Source organism: Podarcis filfolensis (assembly GCF_964270895.1).
Source record: "Podarcis filfolensis genome assembly, chromosome: 4".
NCBI classification, from domain to species: Eukaryota; Metazoa; Chordata; class Lepidosauria; order Squamata; family Lacertidae; genus Podarcis; species Podarcis filfolensis.
The window spans coordinates 11443582-11468918 of NC_139607.1; the positions used below are offsets into that span (position 1 = coordinate 11443582).

Genomic DNA, 25337 nt, shown 5'->3' on the forward strand with positions numbered 1-25337 from the left:
ATTTAAAACCTGCCAAAGAGTTCAAGTGTTTACAGTGGTCTTTCAGATACAATCTATATTTGTCCCCTTCTCTGTTCAAGATTGGATCTTCCTGATTTCTGATTTTCCCAGTTAGTCTTGCCATCTCTCCATAGTCCAATAGTTTCATCTGCTGGTCCACCCTCGTAGGTATCTTATGGTGTTTCCAACTCCGGGCAAGCAACGTCCTTGCAGCTGTTGTAGCATGCATAAATAGCCTTTTCGGTTCTTTTGGAATCTCTGCAGCTACAATTCCTAACAAAAAGGCTTCTGGTTTTTTTAACAAAGGTTATTTTAAACCTTTTTTTCAACTCATTATATCATTCCCCAAAATTCATTTATCACTTTACAGTTCCACCACATATGGTAAAAGGTACCTTCTTTCTGTTTGCATTTCCAACAAATATTTGAACTAGTCCTGTACATTTCCACTATCCCTGGTCAACCTCTTTTGATGGGAGGTCATCTGGACCTAGGGACGTGGGTGGCGCTGTGGGTTAAACCACAGAGCCTAGGACTTGCCAATCAGAAGGTCGGCTGTTCGAATCCCCGCAACGGGGTGAGCTCCCGTTGCTTGGTCCCTGCTCCTGCCAACCTAGCAGTTAGAAAGCACGTCAAAGTCAAGTAGATAAATAGGTACCACTCCGGCAGGAAGGTAAACGGCGTTTCCGTGTGCTGCTCTGGTTCGCCAGAAGCGGCTTAGTCATGCTGGCCACATGACCCAGAAGCTGTACGCTGGCTCCCTTGGCCAATAAAGTGAGATGAGTGCCGTTTCCGGACAAGGGAGAGGGACTTGGGAGAGGTGAAGAAATTGGGAGGCAAAGTAGTGACCGGTGGGGTAGGGGGGAGGAAGACCTTCTCTCATAACACACTACCTGTGTGCTAAGAGCTATAGGTAAAAGAAGGGCTGGGAAGAGCAGGATTCTGGGGTCAGAATGTGTTTTCCCACAAGTAAGGCTCATGACATTTTTGATGATTTGGCGGGAGGCATGTTTCTGTTTACGAAGCATGACCACAACAAGCCCAAAGAAAATGACCTAATTTGGGGTGGATTCATAGCTACAGTCTCCCTAGTAAAATGGAAAGCCTCAACATTTTGTTGCTCATGTGTGTTTTTTTAATTCATGACAGTGTCACAAACTCAGTGCTAGGAGCCATGCGCAGTAATTACCTTTTATATAAAGAGGGTTTTTTGCTGAGAGTTTTTCTTGTTTTTTAATGCACTACGGTAAAAATTTTAGTGAGCAAAATGGCCCTCTAAAAGCCCCCTTTGGCTTATCCTCCTTTCCCCCTCTGTTCAGAGAATGGAAAGCACAGAAAGAGGCAGGTATGCTATTACTAGCAAATACATACAATTGGATTGCAGCCTAATGCAGCCTCCCTTTTTGTTTCTGAACACTGAAGGCTTCATTAATGCACAGTAGCGCTTCTGAGTGAAGTTGGTGACCTTTTTGTATCTAAAAAGGACTTTACATGGACTTAAATTCTTCTGCCTTTGTGCTTGCACAATGTTCTTTTCTCCTGAAAATGGACGATGATCAGTTCATTCAAAGGCTGCAGGGTTTTGAAAGACCTTTTCCAGGCTATTTCAGGTGGGAGTTGCATTGTAAAATACTGGGGGGGAAATACATTTAAGAGCTCAGAGATATTCTCCGAAGCTAAGTCTGCTTTCTATCCTTTGAGATACTTGCTGTTATATACATTGTTGACACACGGGCTTCTTGTTATGAGTGTACAATTAGTTTGACAAAATAAGAAGTGTTTTGACTTCTATCTTTCCAGTTGTAAGTAAAGGTTTAGTCTAAAATCCCTGGGGAGATTCAAGTGTCTAAAGATTGGTGGGTACAATTACTTTGCAGGTGAAAAGAGACTCCCCCCTCCTCTCTCTCCCTACCCCCAAATTCTTAGTTTATAAAATGAAGTAACCTTTGCATGTTTGGATTTGAAAACTGCGGACGAGGCTAAATTGTGCAATCTTTTATTAATTAATACAATATCAGGTGTGTTGGAAGCAACTGCACAAAGTGATTCTTCATCCTCAAACACTCTGTCCATACTCTCTCATGATCAAATTCTCCTTGCCTCTTTGCTGTAGAGTTGCTGGTGCAAACTGTCCTTTGGTGTGAAACCAGTGGTTGGGGCTGGTTCACAAAACCCTAAGTATTTCTGGAAAAGCAGGGAGGGAGATGTTGCAGAAAAGCCGGAGAAGCAGTCAGCAGGCACTCCTGGTCTCTTAATTTTTATTTACATTTTTATTTATATTTAAAGCTTACATCTTGCCCATTTTGTTTTTTAAGAACTCAAGGGAGCTAGCAAGTCAAGGCAAGTATTAAAACAATATTTCACATGTAAACGAATTCTTCGGTTAAGCTGAATAATAAAACCCACAAAAACACACAGTAATGATTTCAACACAGCCAAAGAGCAGACATAAAAATAACCAGCCCTTTTCGAGCAAGCACATATTTGCCCAGCTGCCTAAAACTCTACCAGATAACACTTGGCTTGGCAAGGCATTCCATGGTATGAGTGGCACCATGAAGAATGCCTTAGCTTTGGCTGCCATCAGCTGGGCCCTGAACTATGGCTGAGCAATGGCGAAGCATCATATCAACACAGGGGTGTTGTGTCTGTTTTATTATTATTATTATTATTATTATTATTATTATTATTATTAGAATTTTTATACCGCCCTATACCCAGAGGTCTCAGGGTGGTTCACAGAAAAGATTGACATAAAAACCACAATATAGATAATCAAAATAAAAACAACAACCCAATAACACCCCCCAAAAAGGAGCCACATTTTAAAAGGGCATAGAATGTCAATCAGATCAACCAAATGCCTGGTTAAAAAGGAAGGTGCATAATGAAGGCGCCAGGCGAACTTCCCTGGGGAGGGCATTCCACAGACAGGGAGCCACTACAGAGAAGGCCCTTCTCCTGTGTTGCCACCCTCCGGACCTCTCGAGGAGGAGGCACACAAAGGAGGATTTTTTAAGGTCTCCAGTGAAAATTTGGACTGCTGCCAGTTTGCCAAGGATGCACAGCACCCATGTCTCTTAATCTGGGTGGTGCAGAGCAGGTGTCCAGAGTCAGTAATGGCTTAATGAGGGTGATGAGTAGTTCAGTTGCCCTGTTGAATTCAATTCTTTCTCTGGATACCTAAATGACTTTTGTGGTATGCAGTGCCTTTTACCAGCTTAGGCTGGCATCCCAGCTGAGGCCCCTCTTACATAGAAATAGCCCTCTCCTCTGTTCAAATACATGTTAGGTTATTATGGTTTAATGTACATGGGGCTGCCTTTGAATATTGTTCCTAAACGTTATTGCTTCGAAATGCTAAAGTCAGGTTTTAACTGGTGCTTGCGACGCATCTTCTGAATGCTAATGATGATGATAATGATGATGATGATGATGAAGATGGTGATGATAATAATAATAATAATAATAATAATAATAATAATAATAATAATATATTTATACCCTTCCCATCTGGCTGGGTTTCCCCAGCTACTCTGGGCTGCTCCCAACAGAATACTAAAAACATGATAAAACATAAAACATTAAAAAACTTCCCTAAATATGGTTGCTTTCAGATGTCTTCTAAAAGTCAGGTAGTTTATTTCCCTGGCATCTGATGGGAGGACATTCCATAGGGTGGGCGCCACTACTGAGAAGGCCCTCTGCCTGGTTCCCTGTAACCTCACTTCTCGCAGTGAGGGAACCGCCAGAAGGCCCTCGGAGCTGGACCTCAGTGTCCGGGCAGAACGATGGAGGTGGAGTTGCTCCTTCAGGTATACTGGGCCAAGGCCATATTTTTAGCCATCGCCATACGAGACCGCTTCTGAAATTAAGCAGGTGGCAACCAGAAAAGTGCGACACTAGGGGGAAGACATCAGCCCTACCCCACAAAACTCTCCCATGGCTGCAAAGATGGATAAGTTTTCTTTCAGGGGAGCATCATTTCAGGGGATCCATCATTTACTTGCCGTCTTATCAAGAACTTGCTACGTTTCCTTGGAATATAAGTTTGAAAGCTTGCAAGTTCCTGAGTGCAGGTAGCTCAGTTCCAGCATAAACTCCAAATCATGGTTCAGTACATCACCAAATTGGCGAGCTGTGATTAATGCCTTGCCTGAAGATAATGGTTTGAAATTCCACTTCAAACTGTAGTTTTAAGTCAGGGCTCGGAGGCAAGGCACTGATTGCAGCTTGCGATCAGTCTGGGTATCGCAGCAAACTGTGGTTGGTGAAAACCAGGAATTGGAGGAAAGAACCAGCTCATAAGCAGGAAATGGGAAAGCTAACAGGGATGCTGCTAATCACCAAACCATGGTTGTTTTAACTACCGAAATGAACCTCAGACCTGTTGATTTTAACCGAATTCTGTTTACAGGTTGTTTCTGAGATAACCATCTGCCAGAAAAAATAAGGCTGCTTAAACTTCTAATTGGTTCTTTGGATATGATTTTATGAAACTTGTATTACTCGCCACCAGTCTTTTGATGCAATATTATTTCTTTCCCTGCCTGTAATTTACAGTTATTTACAGGTTTGGCTTATTAACTTCCTCTCATGAAACAGGCAATTTTAATATAACAATCTGTGTCAGAAATAGTAATTAAAATTATCCTTATCTACTGTTGCAGTACATGTGTGCTGTTATAATTTTATAACAGTTGTGAAGATTTTATGAATTCAGATTTCCCATTTTGCCAACCTATAAAAATAGATTGAAATGGAAAATCATCTGAACAATAATTTCAACTTGCACCCAATAGCGTAATATAATAAGTATTGTTTTAATAAAATAGGAGCTTTTTGTAAGAAGACTGTAATATTTCAGTCTTTTTAATGCTTTTGCTGGACGCTTTTCATCAACAGGTTCCGTAATAAAAATGACACTACTGAAAAACCTATTTCATAGTTTTGTATTTGAAAAGAAAACACAGATCTACATTATACTGTACATTTATTCTGTCTGTGTTGATTTTAAGTGCATTTATAACGTGGCAGAAGTAGTTTAGAAATATTGTATGCAAAAAGCTTTGGATGCGCCATGTAACTTAGCTTAGTATACCAGGCCATTAAAACAGGGTCATCATATATGTGGGATTTCAAAGGCAGAATTGATGTACGGGGGGGGGGGGCATTTATGAAAAGTGGCACTTTGTCCTGGTGTGTGTTTTTGAGAGGAAAAAAAAAACATTTGTGATGTCCTGGTTCTCACTTTTTGAAATATGGCGACCCTACATTAAAATCAAAATAGCTACCTGAATCTTGTTGGCATTTAATCATCAGTTCAGATTCCTGCATAGCAGGGGGCTAGACTAGATGACAAGCTCTACAGCACTGGGTTAAACCACAGAGCCTAGGGCTTGCCGATCAGAAGGTCGGTGGTTCGAATCCCCGCGACGGGGTGAGCTCCCGTTGCTCGGTCCCTGCTCCTGCCAACCTAGCAGTTCGAAAGCACACCAGTGCAAGTAGATAAATAGGTACTGCTCTAGTGGGAAGGTAAACGGCGTTTCCGTGCGCTGCTCTGGTTCGCCAGAAGCTGCTTAGTCATGCCGGCCACATGACCTGGAAGCTGTACGCCGTCTCCCTCAGCCAATAAAGCGAGATGAGCGCCGCAACCCCAGAGTCGTCTGCGGCTGGGCCTAATGGTCAGGGTTCCCTTTACCTTTACCCTTTACAGTTCTATGATTCTATTATTCTTTTCTCTAGATTATTAAACTTCCAGTGCAGAGCATTTTAAAGAGAAAGACTTTGAAATACATATGGACGAACGAATGCTTCTAGGCTGTATTGAACCATTATGCTATGGCTGCAGTGGGTGCCTTTGAATGAGTTGCCTCACCAGATGCACCCATAGGTGGGCCAAATCAGATTATATGAAACACATAGCTTAAGTTAAGTGTATCTTAGAAGCACACAGTTTGAAGAAGGACGTAGTCTTGGCTAAAATTATTTATCTGGAGTGGGGCCAGTGATTTCCTTATTTGCCCAATCCTGCCTCAGGCTCCAGTCATTCCACATTTTATCCTGGTTTCACCATGCAGTGAAACCAGACGAGCAATTATCTTCGTCCTTAATGATGAGTTCGCTAGCATGAGCAGGCAAGGATTTTTTTCCCCCTTCACAAGGAAGGATCAAGGTTAATCTTGTTGCAGCATTAGGGTAGCAAACACATGTGTATAATTGGGGCAACAAGTAGCTACTTACCAAATGTTATTTGTTGCTTTTAAATTTCAATTTTGTCAATAAGTATTTCAGTGTGTGTGTGTGTGTGTGTGTGTGAAAAATTCCATAGCAAAACCAGTTTGCCTTTTAGTTTCTCCCCCCCCCCCCCCAAATTTGAAGAATGGTAGGGAAAGAATCTTGCTGAAACTTCATTTCCCTTGGAATCGTTTACTATGTAGCTAATTTTTTTTGCCTGTTTTCTTTTCACCCTCCTAACAAGATCTGATTATGTAGTTCTGATGGGTGATTTCTTAAAGAACATATATACAGTACTTGTGTAAAGAGGTTCAAATACTGTAAAAGACTGTGCAGTAAATCCTTCCCTTTAAATATTATCATGTAAGCAATTTTTCTTGAGTGCCTCTATAATAAAACAGTAAAAGGCATCAGTGTGTGCAAGTGTGCAGCTGCATATCTGGATATTTTCTTAAAATATGTGGTTAAACCATCAGTGTGTGCAAGTGTGCAGCTGCATATCTGGATATTTTCTTAAAATATGTGGTTAAACCACAGAGCCTAGGACTTGCCGATCAGAAGGTCGGCGGTTCAAATCCCTGCGACGGGGTGAGCTCCCATTGCTCGGTCCCTGCTCCTGCCAACCTAGCAGTTCGAAAGCACGTCAAAGTGCAAGTAGATAAATAGGTACCACTCCGGCGGGAAAGTAAACAGCATTTCCGTGCGCTGCTCTGGTTCGCCAGAAGCGGCTTAGTCATGCTGGCCACATGACCCGGAAGCTGTACACCGGCTCCCTCGGCCCATAGAGCGAGATGAGCGCCACAACCCCAGAGTCGTCCGTGACTGGACCTAATGGTCAGGGGTCCCTTTACCCTTTACCTTTAACTCGCATATCCTAAAGCAGCATTTCACTCAGTGGCAGAATTTATTTATTTATTTATTTACTTTTTTAAAAAAATCCCAGTGGCTGCTGTTTCTAGGCAAAACACAACATTGAGAGCGATTTAGCTCATCCATGCTCACAGCTTTTCCTCCTATGGAATGCCATATGTACAGGGTGTGGTCCGAAGACGCACAACAGCGACACCTTGCTAAAGCTAAGCAGACCTTGGGTCACAGGGAGGGAGATTTCTAGAGAAAACCTGATGGTCAGGGAAGGGATGAAGCCCTACTTGCAGACCTCTGTTGCTCAGAAGAAGAAGCGTTTGTTGGACATGTAGTTCTGCCCTAAATGGTTTTCTCATGCACCTGGGAGACATGTTTATTAAAGCTAAGTGTGTACAATGTTTGTATCTTGATGATCAAGGCTGATAAAGTGGAAACGTCTTGAATGATAACCCACTGTGTTGTAGGAGCCAGTTTTGTTCACTGGGACCATGAGAAAAAACTTGGACCCTTTTGACGAATATAGCGATGAAGAGCTGTGGAATTCCTTGGAAGAGGTAATGTTTTCAAAAATAAAATGCCTTTTACCTGCAACATGAATTCAGAATCGAAGGCTTCCTGGGCAGCCAAGATTTGCTTAGACCTAACTTACTCAGGCTCAGTAATTGCAACAGGTGTATTCTGAGTAAAGCTTAGCTGAATGATACCTACCGTATTTTTTTCTGTATAAGACTCACTTTTTCCCTCCTAAAAAGTAAGGGGGAAAGTGTGTGCGTCTTATGGAGCGAATGTGGGCTGCACAGCTATCCCAGAAGCCAGAACAGCAAGAGGGATCGCTGCTTTCGCTGCACAGTGCTCCCTCTTGTTGTTCTGGCTTCTGAGATTCAGAATATTTTTTTTCTTGTTTTCCTCCTCCAAAAACTAGGTGCGTCTTATAGAGCGAAAAATACGGTATATTCTTTCTGGTGCTTGTACATATTAAGTTAGGTGAACATTTGGCATGCCCTTCCTAGTCACTTGTGACTATCATTTTCTTTTATAGATATAAAAGAGTATGAGTCTCGTTTGAAGTGAAATATGAAGCACAAGATATTACGTTATTTTAGGAACAATCTACTTACTGCATACTGATATATTTGCAGGTCCAGCTCAAGGAGGCTATAGAAGAACTACCTGACAAACTGGAAACACAACTGGCAGAATCTGGATCTAATTTTAGTGTTGGCCAGAGGCAACTGGTGTGCCTTGCCAGGGCTATTCTGAAGAAGAATAAAATATTGATTATTGATGAAGCAACAGCAAATGTGGACCCAAGGTAAGCACAAAATTCTGATAATCTACCTGCAGTGTTGTTACATATCTTCCGTCAATTTAGTTACAGAAGGCTGTTCTGGAGTGAAATTAAGTGGATGGCTGGAGTTTGATGTAACACTAAACCATGGTTTCGCCTTGAATTCATAAGCTCCACCCTCCCCTATTTTAGCACGGTCAGGAGGAGGAAATACAAAGTTTAAGTTCTGTTTGGTTTGTTATCTGTGAAACCGGAACTGTGATTAGTCTTCACTATGGTCTATGGATTGTAAACCATGAACTATGATCTGAAGCTGATGTGTCCCAAACTATAGTGAAGATGAACCGCAGCTTGCCCATATTGGCAAATCGCGGCAAGATGGAAATGGAAACAGAATCTTCCACTCTTGAGGCTGTGCCAGAGAAATGGGCGAGCACTCAAGCCTGAAGCTCATTCACATACAACTAAATGATGGTTTGGCAGTACAGTCAAACCTCGATTGTTGAACGCAATCCGTTCTGGAAGCCCGTTCGGCTTCCGAAACATTCGGCAACTGAGGCGCAGCTTCCGATTTGTTGCAAGAGCTTCTTGCACTCAAGCAGAAGCCGCGTTGGACGTTCAGGTTCCAAAAAATGTTCAAAAACCGGAGCATTTACTTCCTGTTTTTTGGCGTTCGGGAGCCGAAACGTACGATAACGGAGGCATCCGGGAACCGAGGTTTGACTGTACATCTGAATGTAGCCAGTGAGTGAGTTTGAGATTTTCTACACTCTCTGGTGGTAATGTGATATTCTTAGGATAGCCAAAAGAACTAGACCAGTGGATTCGAAGTCCAAATCCTTGAACCAGAAGGTAGGCACACTGAGATCACTCCCGGAACACTGCATTTATCAAACTGCAACAGTAGTAGTAGTAGTAGTAATAATAATAATAATAATAATAATAATAATAATAATAATAATAATGATGATGATGATGTGATGTAGCCTAGGCCACTGTGTGTGGATTTTTCATACCATGAAGTCGTGATTCATTTTAATAACATACTTGCAAGAGCATCTGTGTTCCTTGTGAAGGTTCTGACAAAGGACTTTACTGTTTGTGTGGTTTTTCTTTTTAAACTGTCACAGGAAAATGGCGTCACTTTCATTGGCTAATGCTTTGCTTAAAGCAAGAAGGGTTGGTAGCTGTAGCTTTTATCAGGCTAATGGAAATATAATGTCTTCTCCAGTTTAACAACCTGGGAGTTCGTTGTTTTGAAATAAACATATTATGCATTCAAGTAATTTTGCCTAACCAAAGTGCCGTAATATATGTTACAGCAACAGAACTGTTTCCCTGTGTGGAGTACAGGGCATGGTAGCACGAATCGTAAAAGATGCTATAGTGGCAACTTGAATTTCTTGTTTCGTTTGCTTCACCTCAGCATCTTTCTATTTGGTCCTCCTTAGCAACCATAATGGCATCTTTTATGAAGGTGTGATTTGAGTAGCATGAGTGGATTTCTCCTTCCTCTCCTCCCTGCTACAGGCTCCCTCCATGCCCCAAATAGTCTGCTCAGGGCCAACCCCCATGTGTGTGGGGGAGACTTCAAGGAGGCGAAAGGAAGGTGAAGTCCTAGTGTACAACCAGAAGTCAATTCCAGTTGCACATGGACAACGTAGAATACAACCCTGTATACTATGGCAAGTTGGAGCAGAATGCCGCAATTGTACACTAGCCATGGAGAGCACACATTATAATATGTTTGAGAGCCCTTAACCATGCTTAAAGTAGCTAACTCTGCTTACAAGATGACACACAGATATTGTTGGGAGTTAGCCACACTTTTGCCCTGGGCTTTCTAGGTCCACACTTGAAAGCTCTGTATCCGACTGCTCTTTTTCCCACTCCGTGGTTCTTTCCTCGTGAAAACTCGCTCTTTAAAGCTAAAGTGCAACAGACGGCAATTGTGGATTGCCGCTTGCCCCGATGCAGCGGCAAAGAGCAGGTTTTCGCAGGGAAAGCTCCGGAATGAAAAGCCGAGCGCTCGGGAAAGGTAAGTTCGGATAAGCCCTTGGTTATCTTCCCTGGGATATGGGCTTCACTTGGCAATCTGATCCATTATTTCACAGCCTTGCTTGCGTCTAATCCTTGACTACGATTTAGGTATTCATACACAACACTTAGAAGTCTGTAGAATTTGTACTGTTAAAACAGAAAGGGTTCACACCTTCGCAAGAGGTGCTGAAATTTTGGGAGGTTGGATAGTTAGAATGGAATGGTCTCGGTGGTGGGGTGCACATTTTTATTTATTTATGATTATTACTTTGTCAAAATAAAATACAGTGGTACCTCGGGTTAAGTACTTAATTCGTTCCGGAGGTCCGTTCTTAACCTGAAACTGTTCTTAACCTGAAGCACCATTTTAGCTAATGGGCCTCCTGCTGCCGCTGCGCTGCCGGAGCACAATTTCTGTTCTCATCCTGAAGCAAAGTTCTTAACCCGAGGTACTATTTCTGGGTTAGCGGAGTCTGTAACCTGAAGCGTATGTAACCTGAGGTACCACTGTAATGGGAAAAAACAGAAAGAAGAGAAAAATATAAATATAAATAAATAAGGTTGACTTTTGGAAGGACAACTCTGTGCATGCAAACATGATGCCCAGCATACAGATGCCATTGAACTGACACACAAACCTAATTTTCCTGCTCTACCACAAACTGAGAAGCCTGTCTGTGTAGGGCCAAAGGTTATAAAGCTTTCGTCCATGGTGCCATTGTACTGTTATGTGATATTTCCTGCTACTACAGTACAAAAATTCTTGGCTTATTTCTGTGGCAGTGAATGCAGAGAGGAGAACTTTTGAGAAGTTAAAATCTGCTTCCTTGCTGCAGCCTCTCTTTTCACACCTGTGCATGCTGTTTTATTTCAGGACGGACGAGTTGATTCAGAAGACAATCCGTGAAAAGTTTGCCCAATGCACCGTGTTGACCATTGCCCACAGACTGAACACAATCATCGACAGTGACAGGATTATGGTGAGCTGCATGTTAAAAACCTAAGGCCTAAGGAGGAGGGACGGTCTGTGCTTTGGCACACTTTACTTTGGGAAAAGGAAGGATGCGGTCTTGCCGAATACCATTTTTCAGAAACTATGGCTGCGTACAAATGTAAAATTAACACCTGACTGTCAGAGGATAGGGTTAGTCTGCTTTCTTCTGCAGCTACAATATAAATGGCAGGCAGACATGCTAGTGAAAGCAGAGTGCAGTTTTTAGTCTTGCATTATATGCTTCAAGGCTGGGTGAGCTCCTTTTTTATTGTTTTAATCCAATGTGTATATATTCATTTAAGTATTGATTTTTTTTACTGTCCCCTCCCCTAATCCCTAAAAGCGCAATCAATTTTGGGAGGGGGGGTAATCTCCCCCCCCAAAAAATATAAATTTATAACGAAACCAAATACATTTCCATATACAGAGATTTCTCTGAATCTCATGACTCCCTCCCCCCAATCCCCTCAGTGGGTCCTAATGTCAACGTTTTCAACTGCATATTGTATCGTAATCTATATTTTATATCTATCCATATTATCCATTGTATTTGCCAGACTACAAGTGTTATAATAATCCTGATAATGTTTTCATCTGCTTACAGTGGTCTCCTAAATGAATTATAATTTTTTCCAATTCTTTCTTGAAGTTTTTGCCCTCTTGGTTCCTGAGCTTTCCAGTCAGCTTTGCCATTTCGGCGTAATCCATCAGTTTAGTTTGCCGTTCCTCTCTGGTAGGGACTCTTTCTTCTTTCCATCCCTGGGCTAGCCCAGAGACGGGAAGCGCAATCAGTTGTAAAAAAACAGTTGTAAAAGTGGGTTTGTTATGTCAGACGTCATCCAAATAGCACCATGAAGGGTTGGCCTTCTGCTTGCAAAACTCTCTGTCTCCACCACCCCTCAGAGTTTGACCCTGCAGAATAAGATAGTTTGAACAGAGTGTGGGTCAACCATGAGTGGCCTCACTGCTCAAATTCAAGCTATCTAAATTATCTTCATTGGCAATACAGTCATACCTTGGAATAAATGTGCTTCAAGTTAAGTATTTTCAGGTTGCGCTCCGCGCATACCCGGAAGTAACGGAGCACGTTACTTCCGGGTTTTGCTGCGTGTGCATGCGCAGACGGTCAAAATGACGTCACATGCATGCGCGGAAGTGGCAAAACGCAGACACACGGACGCGGGTTGCGTTCGCTTCAGGGTGCGAACGGGGCTCCGGAACGGATCCCGTTCGCATCCCGAGGTACCACTGTAGTAGCTCCTAATTTTGGGGTTCTTTCAGCTGCTCTGAAATCCCCACTACCTCAGGTAGCAGGACATTGAGGATGTCCTTTGCAGAGTGATCCGTTCCCTTCGCTGCATGAGTAGCTTTTGAGGTGGGTGTGCCAGCAAATGCGAGGTCTCTGTTGAATATTGTATACTACTTTAAAAAAGCTTTTCCCAACTGCAGTAACGTTTTGTTTTCCTCAAAAAGGCTTGAAGAGACTGGTTAGGAAATGGCAGTGACCTAATTTAATTTTAAAAATAAATAAGTGTCCAGGTTTGGGCTCATAAAGTGCTATTAACCAGTAAGGTTGAGATTGCTGTTTGAGTAATGGTGTCCCCCCCCCCTCTGTTTCATTAAATATGGCATAGTCTTAATAACAGCTAATTGTTGGTTTTTGATTGACTCAGTTGCTGCAAAATAAAAAGGAAGACAAATTAGGCATCTCCTTTCTTCTCCAGCTGTTTGTTCTCTGATTACTAAAGACAGTTTCCCTTTGTGCTTGAGGAATTAGCTTGCCGTTTCTGACTCTTCAACCATGGTTTACAGCCCAAAGCTTAAAAGCAGTGCTCCACCATCAACCCTGTTATTTAGATGGTGCCTGTGCTGGTGGAAGAACATTTTGAGGATCGTAGCCTAGTTTCTGTACAAAGTCATTATGCCCTTGTTATCCCATCAACCTTGTATTGTGTTCCCCAGCCCCTATTAGGAATTTTTTATTATACTATGGTTGTTGTTAATCACAAGATCCTTATTTCTTTACGTTGCTTGGAAGTTCTTACTGTAGATTTGAGTGGCAGAGGAGAAGAGCCAGAATACAGTGGTACCTCGGGTTAAGTACTTAATTCATTCCAGAGGTCCGTTCTTAACTTGAAACTGTTCTTAATCTGAAGCACCACTTTAGCTAATGGGGCCTCCTGCTGCCGCCATGCCGCCAGAGCACGATTTCTGTTCTCATCCTGAAGCAAAGTTCTTAACCTGAAGCACTATTTCTGGGTTAGCGGAGTCTGTAACCTGAAGCGTATGTAACCCGAGGTACCATTGTACATTAGACAAAAGTTCACAAAACGATTTGCAATAGGCAAAAATCAGTCACTGCACATTGACTGTCGTATGAAAGGTGAAGCTTTCATGTAAATGCACTCCCGTTAAATTATGCTATAAATGGGGATACAATGTTAGCATTTCATGACTCCTCAGGATATCGTTGCATGTGAATTTGAAAGGTACATTCACACAAAGCTCTCTGTAAAACAATTTTTCCTTTTACTCTAAATGTTAGTGTAATCTAATCTTGCGTGATACAAATAACATCTGTGACGACCTGTTAACATAGCTCTTTGCTTCTGAGGGCTGTGTGCATGCATATATATACACACGCAGCCCTCTGAAGGGCTTATACCTTTTGTGGTGTGTATGTGTGTGTGTGTGTGTGTGATTAATGCTTTATGCTGTCACATCGTCCATCCACACTATGACATCTATGGCTGTCAGGTGTGGGACAAGGGGGTTGGCAAAGGGGTTGGGTTTGGCAAGCACATCAGGCAGGGGGGCCATCTCTTGCCAAACATACCTTTTTCTAGCAGACAGAACTATGGTTTCACACCTAGCAACATTCCACTGTCATTATAATTCATTTTATACACAAATGTACGGACACAGTCAATATTATAATATTAAAAGTTCCCTATGTAAAGTCTTGTTTTTAAAAGGAAAGAAATTGTATATGATCTTCTACATTAAAAAAACCCCAAACGAACGTGAGAAAATAAAGCCTGGGAAGACTACAGATATAATAAAGTGTTCTTCAAGAAAAGCAGGGTCGCATTAAATTGACGAGAAGAAACAGAAGTCCTTTACATGCACCTTTTAGTTAAATAGGTGCAGTTGTTAAAATTTTCCCCCTTAGTCTGAGAGGGGCGAAAGAGAAACCCTTTGAAAAGGCCATCAGCAAATGGCATAAAGTTGATTATAGTATGTTAGTGTGGTGATTAAAGCTTGAATCAGGGTGACAACTCACCTTCATTTTTCATCAGGTTTTATTTTACCTAATGAGAGGAGCCTCCTCAGAGAACAAAAGGAAGAAAAGAATGTGCTTTACACAACTGCAGACAGAATTGGCCTTAGGAGCTGTTTAATTCTAGCTTATTCTCTTCTCCAAAGCCATACTTCTGGTTTCGCAATCCCAGCGACGCCCTGAGGAGAGTATCTCCACAATATCTTTCTTTTAATTATAAATATGCTTATCAAACTTCAAACAGCTCAGAATCATTGAGAGAATCTCTATTGTGTAAGGTGATACTGTCCTAAGACGATCACACCAATGAGTAATAGCTTTTTTTTTTTTTTTTGCTCTTATACAGTACCTTTCATCTGGGAATCTTACATCTTGTTGTAAATCTTAAGTAATTAAGCTGCACGACACCCCTGTCAGGTAGAGAAATAATTGTAGACATAGCACAGGGGTCAGCAAACATTTTCAGCAGGGGGCCGGTCCACTGTCCCTTAGACCTTGTGGGGGGCCGGGCTATATTTTGAAAAATATATATGAACGAATTCCTATGCCCCACAAATAACCCAGAGATGCATTTTAAATAAAAGCACACATTCTACTCATGTAAAAATACCAGGCAGGTCGGCCCCGTAAATAACCCAGAGATGCATTTTAAATAAAAGGACAAATTCTACTCATGTAAAAACACACTGATTCCCGAACCATCTGCGGGCTGGATTTAGAAGATGATTGGGCCAAATCCAGGTCTTAGTTTGCCTACCCATGACCTAGCAAATCCACAGTTAGAAGAGACCTGGTAGGTCTGACCGTCAAGGTATCCCACTGTAACAATGAAAATTGTTCTAATATTCTCTAATATGCTAGTTTAATGCCATAGTTTAGATTACCTGGTAACAAAAGTTAAAGATAATTAGATGTATATATGGCATATATATATATATATACACGCACAATGTGTGAGATTACTAGTTATGGGAAAACATTAAACAGCCTCTGTAGGCTTTGAGCTTGACCTAGAAATGCAGTGGCAATTTCCGAAGGAGGCACTGTCAAGATTTCAGCTGAGCTGGGAAATGTATTAGGATTGATCATTTGCCTTGCCAAGTCAAAGCCACACCTCACAGACAAATTGGCACCACTAAAAGAACTCCCGAAAGAGTCAGGCTCAGAGTTTCAGTGGGACGCCCGGAATGAGTCTGTCTTCACCAGAACAAGGCACCTAATTGGTAATGCTCACGCCTTCTCCTCGTTGTTGGAAATTTAATGTGTGAGATTGCCAGCCAAGTTTTTAATTGATTTAGTCAATAGACGCAAAGGAGGACCACTGATCTGCACCTGTGCATGCCCCCAGTACTTTTAAAGCACATTTGAAACACATTTCCCCTCCCTTCAAATAATTCTGGGCACTGTAGTTTGTTTGTTTGTTGTTGTTGTTGTTGATGATGATGATGAATACCCCACTGGGTTGCAGGGAATCATAACTCTGTGAGGGGTAAACTACAGTACCCAGAATTCTTTGAGAGAACAATGTGTTTCAAATGTGCTTTAAAGTGCATGTGTACACCTGACAGGAGTGAGCCATCAAGAGACCACACTGAGCTTTATTGGCAAATCCAGGATCTGCACAGAGTGTCAGGCCAAACAAGCACAGCAAACCATCTCCGTCAGGTCTTGCCCCCATGAAGCAGTTGCAGAGACTGAAGGTCCCCGTCTCTCCACAGTTGCCTAAGTCTCCTCCTCTCCAAGGTTTCCCCAAGCAATCTGAGACTGCACCTGCGTGAAGCTCACTTATCCTCTGCTCTCTTCATGCCGCTTCTGTTTCTGGGAGACCAGTGAGGAGGGGAGCTTGTAGCAGCAGGATGGGGAGACACCCATGCCTCTTCAACAGCCAGATTCATTTCTGCCTCTTGGCTTCTCTCCTCTCCTGCTTCAGCTTCTGCCACTGAGTCTGGGCTTCTCTCTGCCACGGACTTCCCCCACTCACTAAGCTCTGTTACCTCTTATGCTTCTGACACCTCTTCCTCCCAGTCTCCACCCTCTTCTCCCCATCATTGTCCCACCACCAACCCCTGGGCTCTGAGCCTTCTTCCCTTGGGAAGAAGCTGGTGCCTTTCCACCAGTCTTCTGCATCCAACCAGTCCATGACAATACCTCAGATGGGTCATTGCTCCCCCAGCTGGAGCCACAATAGCTGTAGACCAGTTTTTGTGGAGACATTTGTGGTATGTGACATTAAAAAAAAAGAGGAAAAATAGAGAAAAAGCAAAAGGAGGGATAGCCTGCACATAGAAACCTGTGAAAACAAATTGTTGTGTAATGGAGAAGGCTTGGTACTTTTATTAAAGGCAACCCAGTAAATGACAGATAGCAATATAAGTTATCTGATAAAAGTTAATCTGATAAAAGTTAAATGGGAAAATATTAGCTTGATTGAGCCAATGTCCTATAAATCTTATTCTTTATTACCATAGCAAAAACTCTTGAAGTCTCTTGCTGAAAAAACAACAAACAGTGTTGCAGCATCTTAAAGGCTAGATTTATTATGAGTTTTGGGGACTATAGTCCACTTCATCAGGGAGCCTAAGTTGTCAAGTATATTTGCGTGGTTGGTTGGATGTTTTTTTTGGTGGGGTGCTGGTGATTGTAAGTCAGGTGCAGAGCTAAACAAAATGTAGAAAAGTAAAGCCAGGCATAACTATGTATGTAATAGAGGTAATTCACAAGAACAGTTGTAGGCAGCACAGACATTGTGGGATTGGTAAGTCAATTAACACACGTAACGTGATAGAAATCCTGTCACGGTTAAGTCTAGAAGTGCTTAGCATTTGACCCACTTGATGTATTGCCATTCTGTCATTTCACATCACAGTTACTTATGTATTTCACATTGCCAGTCGAGCCTCTGCAACATGGGGAACAACTTATCTCTCCTTTCAGTTAAAAACATCCTACAAAATATTACACGTGTCTCACTAAATCTTCTGTTATATTGATTTCATACTGAGTAGACTGCAATTTGAGCCATTTGCAACATCTCTGTCTGGCCTGGGTTGAGCTTCAGTTTCTGTGTTTTCTCATTCGCTCAAGATTTTTGCCTCTACTCGGGAGTTTAATGAAAACATTTTAAAAATAGTGCTAAATATTGTCATGACACCACACTCCAGAATTTTACACCGTCCCTCTCCCTTGCCATCAAATGGACACAACATCGAATCATGCAGTATCTCAAAGTTCAAAGCCTATCAGATAGAACTCACTGTCTGGCACTGATGTAGGCAGGAATCAGAAGAATCTTTATTTGCATCAGCCACTAGCCATAGGAATAAAATAAAATGTACTGAAGATAGAGGTAAAAACTTAACTACAGTATGCAGTTTTTCCTGTCACCTGATCATCTTGATCTGCTAGAAGGAAGGACACAGTAGCAATGGTTGATCGACCTGATATTGATAGTAGTAGAGGACCTCACTCCTCAAATCTTTATAAAGAGTGCAAGCTAGAAGCACATGAGCTACTGATTCAATACTGCCATCTCCACATGGACGTAACCGTTTTTCCAGCGGGATGTTTTGAAATTGACCCTCAAGTACAGCTGAAGGCAGTATATTTAATCTTACGTAAGTGAAAGCGCTTCTGTATTTTGGAATTATTAAATTTTGCAACGTATTGAAATGACTAGGTGGAAAATAATCATGGACAAAATTTCCTTATCGTGGCCAAATCAGCTTAGATGTAGACAGGAGTGGAACTGCTATGGAACTACTCCCAGCCTCAACTTTATCTTACGATCTGGAAAAACTTGATAGTCAATTTTCTTCCCTAACCGTTAAAATGTCTAGAAGTAAAAGTGAGCTCATATTCCCCTTGTCTAACTGTGGTCCGGTGATGTGGGTTTTCTAGAAAATTTTGAACTGGGTAGTTTGCATAAGACAATTTGCTTTGGAAAACTTTCAGTTGACATTAGGAGACTTTCTGATGTTTATTTTGCTTGTATTTAGTAAAGAAAACAAAAACAAAACAACCCTTAGAAACTGCCAGGCTCGCTTAATATTTAAGTTGTGGTCAACATTCATTCATTGTTACCAATGTGCTTACTTACAAAACAGAAATATTTCCACCCAAAAATAAAACACTGGAATGTAGGTGCACATCATATATGTTTTTCCAGGGCTGCTAAAACGGTCTCTGCCAAAATGTCACCCGAGTCCTAACTGGCGTGGGTTTAGATAATCACCATCTTCTAAGAAGAGTTCCTGGAACTATTTACATAGATGATCTGATATTCTGTCTCACCTCATCAAGACAATGCGTTGTTCACTTCTGAAACTAGTTTACAAAACCAGTAGAGTAGGCAAGTTTTCAGATTAGAATGTTAACATTCCACATTGTTTGTGCAGAAGCATGTGAAAAAAGCCGCAGTATTATTCATTTGTTGAGGCCAATACTGTCTTTGAGAAACATAAACAGCTGCCTTATTTGCGGTCAAACCAGTGATCCACCTGGCTTGGTATTTTCAACAGCGACTTTCCAGAGTTTAAGACAGGAGTCTTTCTTATATAGAGGAATTGAACATGGAACCTTCTGACTGCAAAGCACGTTGGCCACCACTAAGCCATGGTCTCTCCCTTGACCCTCATGTTTCCCCTGTCCTGCCCCCCGTTTGCTCTAAAAAATAAGAGTTTTGAAAATTCGATTTTACAGTTGCACCATCTGCAATCCAGAGATTCAAGTATCCGTTATCTGCAAAAAGGGAAATCTATATCAAATATCACTGCTGGAGTCATCCACTCAAGTTTTCCCAGTCTTTTTTTAATAATATAATTTTTATTAAATTTTCTGTTTTACAATTTAGAATACTCATTTAAGCATCCTTAAAATATCATTGACTTCCCTTCTTCGCTTTCCATGGTTCATTTTGCATATCATAAATCCCTCCATATTTTACATAAACTAAGCCATTCAGGATTCCATTATTACATCCATCAAAACCTATTTATACTGTTGAATTTATCTCAATGCTGCCAACATTTTCAAGTGTACACAATTTCCCCCCATATATTCAATAAACATTTTCCAGTCTTCTCTAAACATATGTTCTTTTTGTTCTCCTTTTCTATATGTTAGGTCCACAAGCTACGCATGTTCTTATCAGTTTAAGCTGCCATTCTTCTTTAGTTGAGACCTCGGTCATTTTCCATTTTTCGGCTAATGAAACACAGGACACAGTAGTGGCATACATAAATAACCCTTTTTGACACCTGGGAATTTCTTTCTGAATTGTCCCCAACAAAAAGGACTCTGTTGTTGTTGTTTTGTTAAAGTACTTTCAAACATTTTCTTCAGTTCATTATGAATACTCCTTTACCTTTTTACAGGTCCAGGTTTTCCCAGTCTTATCGCCGCTCCACTGATTGATGAACAGTAGGCCTACTGTCCTTTCTGATGGTTCTTAAAACCTGTAATTGTGCCGGGAACACACAACTCCTTTCCAGGAGATGGGGAGTGGGAGGAAGTCACCTGGTAAACTGGGATGGTCAGACTTTGCCCACTGGGGAACGGCCATAGCTCAGTCATGGAGCATCTCATTTGCATGCAGAAGGTCCCTCGTTCAATCCATGATGTCTTCAGATAGGGCCGGGAGGTTCCCCTGCCAGAAACCCTGGAGAACTTCTTTCTGCCAGTCAGTGCTGACAGTTATGATCTTGATGGACCAGTGGTCATGGCAGGTTCCTACATTCCACTGCAGGATTGCTTGTCCCACTATTCCACTATCCCTCTAAGTGTATATGATCAGGAGTGGATACTTATTGTTCTTTTTCTGCTACCACTTTTTTACTTATTTATACTTTTCCACTTTATCCATTTCACTAATTTTATACATTTCACTAATTTTACAATCATTTTGACATTTCAAAACTTGACTTCCTTCCACCTCTTTCTGCAGTTCCTTAAATTTCTTTCTAATATCTTCTTGCATATCCAAATTAACAATTTTTTCATCACCTTAAAAATATACTCTTATAAAACTGCAGGTTGTTACAATAATCCTGCCAATGTTTTTATCCGTTTATAATTTATCTGTAAATATTTAATAAACCATTTCCATCCTTTTATAAAAGATTTGTTATCTTGATTCCTTATTCTTCTGGTAAGTTTCGCCATTTCTGCATAATCCGTAAATTTTCGTATCCATTCTTCTTTTGCTGGGACTTCTGCTTCTTTCCAATTTGGGGCAAGTAACATTCTTGCTGCTGTAGTCGCATATATGAATAAATTTCTATACAGTTTAGGTAGTTCTGTCCCTATAATTCCCAAAAGAAAAGCTTATGGATTTTGGTTTTTTTTACAAAGGTTATTTTAAACATTCGACTGTTGCTGATAAGTTGGCTGCTTGGTTCATTTTAATTTGGGGAAGGCAGGATTACTTGGGCACTGACCTGGGCACTGTCACACTATCTTAAGTGTATATGATCAGGAGTGGATACGTATACGTATTGTTCTAATATTCCACCTGCACATCTTCCTGGAGACCACAGACCTCATTGCAGAATGATGACATTATTGCATTCGAGGCAGGGATTCCCGTGGAATAAACAGTTTGGAAGCTACAGATACCGCAGTTGAATTACTACTGAGAGAAGACTGGAGGGCTGGTTTTACTTTGATTTTGGACCAGTTGCATTGGCCATGTGTCTGATTTCCAGACTCTGTTTTAGGTGCTAGATTAGTCACTCTATAAAGTGATAAAACAGCCTGGGCAATGGCTTTTCTGATCATCCATCTATTCCATTAGGTGCCACTCGGAGTCTATGCCCAAGTAAGCCTCTGATTCAATCAAAGGTGTCTTTGTGGAAGTGCCACAATTTGGGATTACATTTCCCAAAGACACCCACTAGGTAGCATTTCTTTCCAGTTTTAGAAGCCAAGTAAAACCCTATCTTTTCTACCAGGCTTTTGGAATACACTAGTGGAATAAATTGACCCCTGCTGTATGTCTTAGTTTTGTAACCCTATTAATCAATAGGTGCAGTCCCGTTGCTGCTGAAATAAAAAGTTCTCCTTTTATTGTGATTTTATTGTGGACTTTGGAGTTTCACTACATTGTTAAGTCCTGTATACATGATTCATTAATAGGCAGTGTGAGATACACGCCTTAGATGTGCTTTACATTCCTTAAATACTGTTAACTTCTGAATTTTCAGCTCAAGGGATATTTGCTCTGATACCATCTAGTGGCTAGAAGGAAATAATGTGTGCGGTGAATCTATGTTTGGCTTTGTAGGTCATCTTGCAAGCTCCTTTTCCCTGTTCAAACTACATTAATCTTTCCCCAACACTTTACCAGGTAAACAAAATATCCAGGTGTGTAACAGCTTTAGGCATGATTGTGGCTTATTATGATTTGTGTTCTCCTTGGCAATTCTTACTGCTAAACAGCATGTGGGGAGTTTAGTTATGCAAATTTAGTTGAGCGGTGGAATTTTGGAATAGCATAGAGTTATTCTTCAAGGCAGTAGTTTTTAAACGTTCTACCTTCAGGGAACCCTTTGCATACCGACGTTCCTATTGAGCATTGTAAAAAAAAGTAGGGTTAGTATGTACTTTAGTAAGAGTGTTAGCATTAGATCAGGCTTGTGTCCTGCACATGATTTGGGTTACAACTCTGAGCAGCTCCTGTGTGTGTGTGTGTGTGTGTGTGTGTGTGTGTAATTTTTATTTAATTTTCTGTTTTACAATTTTGAATACTCATTTAAACTTCCTTAAAATATCAATGACTTCCCTTCTTCTCTTTCCATGGTTCGTTTTGCATACCATAAATCCCTGCATATTTTACATAAACTAAACCATTCAATATTCCATTATTATATCCATCAAAGCCATCCATCCAACCATTTTAAGGACTCTATTCCAGATTTGCATGGGGTTTCCTCCTTAGCTTTCACTTCTCTCAGAGATGTCCTGCTAGGTAGCAGGTACGGATTTTCCCTAAGAGTTTACTCGTGAAAACTTTCCCGACAGATGAATATAGGTACAAGGCACTGGAGGTTTAGGACCAGAGTTTTCCTTCTCCTAGATGAGTCCCATCTGCCTCCCATTTCCCTCTACAACACTTGCAGTAACCACCATCTCGACCATTTGACCCAACATTGGTCTCGTCTGCTCAATCCGCCAGAGTCTGTCTTTGCATGCAGGCGAAGTCCCTAACTCATTGAGCGTTTGAGACCCATCAGCTACCCTCACCTGGTTTAGCCAGCCAGTCAAAGCTATTTCCCAGGGCGTGGCAACTGTCACATGCTGACAGCTTCTAGGAGCCACAGGTGAGAGCTCATAGAAACAAAGGTGGACAGACTACCCCAGAAGGAACACAACATGCTCTCCACCAGAGGTACTACCCTTCCCAACACCCCATGCACCCCTCGGAGAGGTCACTTTGGTACTGCTAATGCAGCAAAAACAACACAGGAGAGAGCAGTTACATATGAGTTAATGATCTCTGCAGCCATAGCAGGCGCTGTGATTCTCTAGCGCAGCCTTTCTCAACCTTGGGTCCCCAGATGTTGTTGAACTACAACTCCCACCACCCCTAGCTAGCAAGGCCAGAGCTTAGGGATGATGGGAGTTGTAGTCCAAGAACATCTGGGGACCCACAGGTTGAGAACCGCTGCTCTAGAGGTTTGGTTTCATCCCCTGAGGTGCACTCCATTGTCTCTTGAGACGGACAGATGCCAACAACAAGCTCTGAGTAAAACCCAATATCATGACTTTCAAAATGAAGAAAACCCAATTGAGATAGCTCAGTTGGTTAGAGCGTGGTGCTGAAATGCCAAGGTTGCAGGTTCAATCCCCATATGGGACAGCTGTATATTTTTGCATTGCAGGGTGTTGGACCAGATCAGGGATTGTCAACCTGGCCCTTCTGCCCACCAGTGGGCGTTTCAGGATTCTAGGTGGGTGGTAGGGGGTTCTACGGCACAAGCTGAATCTTCCTTCCATCGAGCACTGGTGGACGGTAAGGAAATTTTACCATCAAGAAAGATGCATTAGTGGGCGGTAGGTATAAAAAGAATGACTACCCCGGACTGGATGATTGTTAGGGTCCCTTCCAACTCTACAATTCTACGATATCACCAATGTTAATAAAACATTATTGGAGAATTTGATTTTTGATTTTTGTGTGTGGTTGTTTGTTTTTGGTTTCTGCTTAATTAAAGAAATGGTTACATTCTGGAATTCTTTGGATTTTTAAATGGCTAGGAGGAATCGTGCAACCAGGAAAATATAAAAGGGGGCAGTAGCAGGAGGCTAGGACAGCATCCTGAGAGCTGGTTAAACATTCAGAACTCATCTGTTCAGGTTTGGAGCATACCTGAAGCCATGTGAACAGCACAATCGATACCTCTGTAGGAATAGTGGGAGCGAAGAAAAGGTCACACCAATTAATTTATATGAAATCTGGTACTCAAATCATGTTCTCCTGAGCTCAGGTTCTATGCTGGAATATTACTGCCTCCCTCTCCTTTTGGGTTATTCCTGTCTTGTCTTGCAGTGACTCTGAGTCTGTCTGGGTTATGAAGACGAATGTAGCAGTTGCATTCTGTCGCACTGTCTGGAGTAAAAAATTAAGTTGTCATGTTCCGTAGGAAGAGCTCTCTCCTCAATCTGGCTGTAATTTTGATGACAACACTAAAGTACACATAGTTCAGGGTTGGATTCTGCCACTCTTTTCACTCCCCCCCCCCCCGCACCTTTGTTCCTCTGGGTTCATCTCCTAGAGTTCTCAGCCTGAGCAGGAATGTCAGAAACTTGGCCAAAGTATTAGGTTTTGATTATAATTTATATATGCGTTCGTTGGAATAGAAGCGCCTATCCCTTGCCCTAGGCCCTACTTTGACATCTGCGACTTGACATCAGGTGCTATTCTGAAATATAACATAATCGCACAAGAGGCTGCTCTTTTTGGCTTCCCCACACCCCCTTCCCTTTAACCATTTCATTCCACAAAACTGTGGCAGCCCAGCGGCTGGAACATTTGCAGTCTTCGTGAAATCACACCTGATCTTTTCACCACTGCTTTTCCCTGCTGCTGCAGACGATCAATTGAAATATGGTTGGGAAATTAATTAAATTCCAAGTAGCTGGGGACTCTGAAACGGGGTGGGGATCAAGCAGGTCGCAGACCCCTTAGATAAAACAACAACCCTGGCAGCTGCCTGGTCCCTTGTCTCGTTTCGGTGCATCTGTGCGCACGCCTCTTGCCAGATTTTGTGTCCTGCGTTTTCTGTGGGGTGCCTGCATAAACACGGGAGCTGCCGCAGGATTAAGCACCTTATGTGTCTGATCTTTTGCTTATATTTGAAAGCAAATTTCTAACCCAAGTAGCCAGGGAGAAAGCCGAAGGACGTATTGGTGGTGCCATGGGAAATTCAAGAGGGGGCTGAGCAGGATTATTTATCTTTGCAGCTCCATCCCAGCCCTCCAGTGCTGCTCATTCTGAACCTGCATAACTTGTGATCTGTCAAGCCAAATCAAGCCCACCAGGGAACAAGCCCACTTGAGTGGGTCTGTGAAATTGAGGTAGGGGGTTGCCAAACATTTGGAGTGGAGAATGAGAAACTGGCAGATCACATTTTCTG

At 41.9% G+C, this 25337-nt stretch overlaps 1 protein-coding gene across 1 annotated transcript in view; it reads left to right on the top strand.

Annotated features, from left to right (window-relative positions):
- The window catches only part of ABCC4 (ATP binding cassette subfamily C member 4 (PEL blood group)), a 153194-nt gene that overhangs the window by 117317 nt on the left and 10540 nt on the right, over positions 1 to 25337 (top strand). Inside the window, exons 27-29 of the mRNA XM_083610412.1 lie at positions 7569 to 7658; positions 8244 to 8416; positions 11307 to 11412. Coding sequence (XP_083466538.1) covers positions 7569 to 7658; positions 8244 to 8416; positions 11307 to 11412 — 369 coding nt within the window. The remainder of the gene's footprint in view (positions 1 to 7568; positions 7659 to 8243; positions 8417 to 11306; positions 11413 to 25337) is intronic.